This window comes from Coenobita brevimanus, chromosome 96 (genome assembly GCF_032717465.1).
Source record: "Coenobita brevimanus isolate Jiangsu-jjx chromosome 96, ASM3271746v2, whole genome shotgun sequence".
NCBI classification, from domain to species: Eukaryota; Metazoa; Arthropoda; class Malacostraca; order Decapoda; family Coenobitidae; genus Coenobita; species Coenobita brevimanus.
This window is the reverse complement of record NC_137049.1, coordinates 4,708,242-4,711,819: the sequence shown is the minus strand read 5'-3', so window position 1 is coordinate 4,711,819 and position 3,578 is coordinate 4,708,242. Positions and strand designations below refer to the sequence as shown.

The 3,578-nt window shown below is 48.2% G+C and overlaps 1 protein-coding gene across 1 annotated transcript; it reads right to left on the bottom strand.

Moving 5' to 3' along the window:
* Nucleotides 1–2,322: 2,322 nt before the first annotated feature.
* Nucleotides 2,323–2,937, bottom strand: LOC145413387 (ADP-ribosylation factor-like protein 4C). Its single transcript, XM_080283075.1, has one exon. It carries the CDS (start codon nucleotides 2,935–2,937, stop codon nucleotides 2,323–2,325), a length of 615 nt encoding a protein of 204 aa, XP_080139201.1.
* Between the last annotated feature and the right edge of the window lie 641 nt (nucleotides 2,938–3,578).

Below are 3,578 nucleotides of genomic sequence, written 5' to 3'. Positions count from 1 at the left end.
AAAAGAGACATAAATATGAAACGGCAATAAAATAAAGAAAAGAAATAGCAGTAAGAGGAACTGTATAAAAGGGAAGCAGTGGTAGAAAGAGAGAGAGAGAGAGAGAGAGAGAGAGAGAGAGAGAGAGAGAGAGAGAGAGAGAGAGAGAGAGAGACACGGGACTAAAAAGATAAAATGAACAAGAGAAAAAGTTACAAATCAGGAAGAAGCTGGATGGAGGCAAGAATCATGGGACTGAAGCGGTTAAATAAATACATGTTATACCAGTACAAGAGAAAGTATGGTGTGAGGTAGAAAATAAGTCGCTGATTAAATGTCATCACGAAGTTTCCTGTAAAAGTGAAAACACGACCATCATTCCCCGTGGATATAAAACTGTGGTCTGTTTCAACTTTATCTATTATTATTATTATTATTATTATTATTATTTTATTCTATTTTTTAGGGGAGTCTTTTACTGTTTCCTGTATGGTCCCCTTCTTCAACTTGCAATCCATATTTTCGTTGGCATAACTGACTTCGTTGCATTTCTTTCTATGAGATTTATTTTGCATACTACACCTCGATATTCCCATGCCTATTACTTGTATCTTCTTATTGTCGACATAGTTTGCATCAGTCCCATACTAAGAAATCTTTAGGTGCGATATGCAAACTTTATCTCCAGGGAAGGAGTACTGCCAAATCTGCTGTGGCAACGAGAATGTGAATGCATTAATCACAAACTTGAAGAAAAATAAGAAATGAGGGATACAGGACGTGAAGAGTGGTTTCACAGACTTACGGATTTCTTATAATCACTCTGACCTCTTTCCCACCTAAGGATGGGGCGCCGAAGGTTATTTCCTAGATGAGCAGCGCCTTTTCTTACACTTTCCTCTTCCTTATAATCAGGTTTACTCTTGGGTTAAGATGGGTTGGGTTGGTTAGGACAGGTTTGGCTGGGTTGGGTTGGGTTGGTTAGGTTAGGTCACAGCCGGTCAGGGCAGGTTTGTTTTGATGATATTTTATTACTTTTACATCAAACGTATGCATAGGAAAACAAATAGGCCTACAGTATAGCACCTAGTTTTCTAAGCAACGTTTCTTTTATAAGCATCCGTCGCAGGTCAGTTTTGATTTTCTTCGATTATAGTGTTTGTTTACAATGAGAACTGCATCTCACACAGAAGCCACCAAAGCTGTGCCAATCTGACCCCTTGGAAATTTGACCGTCAGATCACTTTTTTTTTTTTTTTTTTAGCTGACGCACTGGACAGAAAATTGACCCCTCATGTAAGCATTTCAGACCTGAAGTTAGGTTAGGCAAGGCTAGGCTAGATTAGGTAGGTCACTTAAGGAGGATCAGTACAGGCTGATGTTAGGTTAGGTTTAGATTTACATATGTATTGCGGCGGAAATGGATGTCAGAATCTCATGCATAGCATAAATGAAAAATAGTGAAACAACTTTAATCCTGGAAGGGAGTTTGGTGTACAGGTAAATGTTTGCCGATTTGGTTTGTTTAGGCTAAGCTTGACTGGGTCATTATTTTACCTCCACAGTTTATTTTCATCAACGCTGCCCCTTTCCATGTAGTACAGATGAAATAAACAGCTTCATAATCGAGCTACCCAACTCAAATCCATATAAACAGAGGTCAATGCCTTTTACACTGAAACCAATATGCACATCCATTAACCTCTGTTTGGTATTGTTATAATAGGAGTTATTATTATTTATAATTTATTATTATATAACTCCCACCATCTTGTCTGTAATAATTTATCTACTTCGTTTTTCCTTTTTTTTTCCTAGCACGATGACTGGCATGTATCATGGTTTTAAGTACTGTGCCTGTTTTGGCTTATCAACTTTGTCCTCAGGAAATGAGTACCGGTATTACCAACATGTAGATGAAAAACTTGTCCGGGCTGGTATTATTAGAATGCAATTTTCGTGACATCTTCTCCATCATTATGCTATAACGCTGACATCATAAGCATAAAAAAATGCAGAACAAGTCACTTGTGATACTAATTAATAGTATGTTATCTTTTATCAGAAAGACAAACAAACTTCATCAAACAAATATGAAACTGAAGACTACTTAGAGACAGACCTTTTGTGTACATCGTGGCGAGCAGCAGCACTTGACCTGAAGCTGCGGCAGCGTCACCATCATATACAGGCAGCAGGAGTCAGGTGAGGCGAGGACAGGTGAAGGGTGAGACTAGCGTGTCGTGCCGGGGTGAGGCAGGAGTGAGGGTGAGGGTGTGGGTGCGAGTGTGTCCTGGGGTGCCACTGTGTGATGTGATGTGGGTGATGCTGGGGGTGGTTTCATTACTGGCGGTGTCCCTGGCGCTGCTTGTCCAGCAGCGCCTTTAGGGTGGCCATGGCCTCCTCCAGGCCCTCGCCCGTTACAGCGCACGCAGGTGCCACGGCCCAGGGCTGGGCTTCAGGGAGGTCCGGGAGGCCGAGCGCCTTGGCGAGGTGGGCGGGGTCGCGTGCGGCGGGCAGGTCCTGTTTGTTGGCCACCACCAGCAGGGGTGGGCGGGGACGGCGCAGGGCCAGGCTGGAGGCACCACTCTCTCGGCACACCCTGGCCATCTCCACTCGAGCCTCCTCTACCCGTTCCTCGCCCGCGCTGGCGTCCACCACGAAGACAAGGGCGTCCGTGGCGCGTGTGTAGGAGCGCCACAGCGGCCTCACGCGCTCCGCCCCGCCCACATCCCACACCACCCACCGCCCACCGCCCGCCACCACCCGCTCAGTGTTGAAGCCTGCGGTGGGCACGGCGTTGACGTAGTGGCCGTAGCGCAGCCGCAGCAGGAGTGTGGTCTTACCTGCGGAGTCCAGCCCCACCACCACCACGTGTGCCGCGGGTCGCACCAGAGTGGCCGCCGCCCACATTACCTCCTGCACCGCCCCCGCCATGCCCTCCCAGCACCAGCACATACCGCTGGCGGGCGGGGTACGCGCCCCCCGCCCTGCCAGCCAACACTCCTGCCCAAGATCACTATCTCACCCCCTGTACAGCTCACCCTGCCGCCCACTATGCTCTACGCCTCACGCCCACACGACGCCCTCATGTCCTTACACACCGCCCTGCCAGGCTGCCGCAGTGCTGCCACGCACACTCCTTTTGTCCCTCACCTTCTCGTTACTGACTTGCACCACACCCTGCCACACCAACAGTGTCAACGTGCACAACACAGGCCCCGGAGCAGCACTTCCACACCCAACCTCAACGACAGCCAGGCACACACTGAGCCTGGCCCTGGGCCTGGGGGCCTGGGTCCAGGAGGACGAGGGACGGAAGGGAGTGAGGGACGAGCAGGGCCGGGGATGGTCGGGTGGGGGTGGGGGACGGGGAGGAAACAACACCTTGCCACACGCAACCATACCTTTATTTACCCAGTCCACATTCTCTTGCCCAAAATTACACTTGCCCATGCCACCTGATACCAGTGCTTGCAGACGACCCTCTCTTCTGCATTAAATCATCCATATTTACAGAACATAACAATGGAGGCAAAGTAAGAAAGAGTGAACAAGGACAGGTATCAATGATTAAGTTTCCAAGTGCCAATTTTCTC

What these genes read in the sequence shown, in the direction of transcription:
- LOC145413387 (XM_080283075.1), bottom strand. Translation starts at nt 2,937, where the DNA reads ATGTGCTGGTGCTGGGAGGGCATGGCGGGGGCGGTGCAGGAGGTAATG.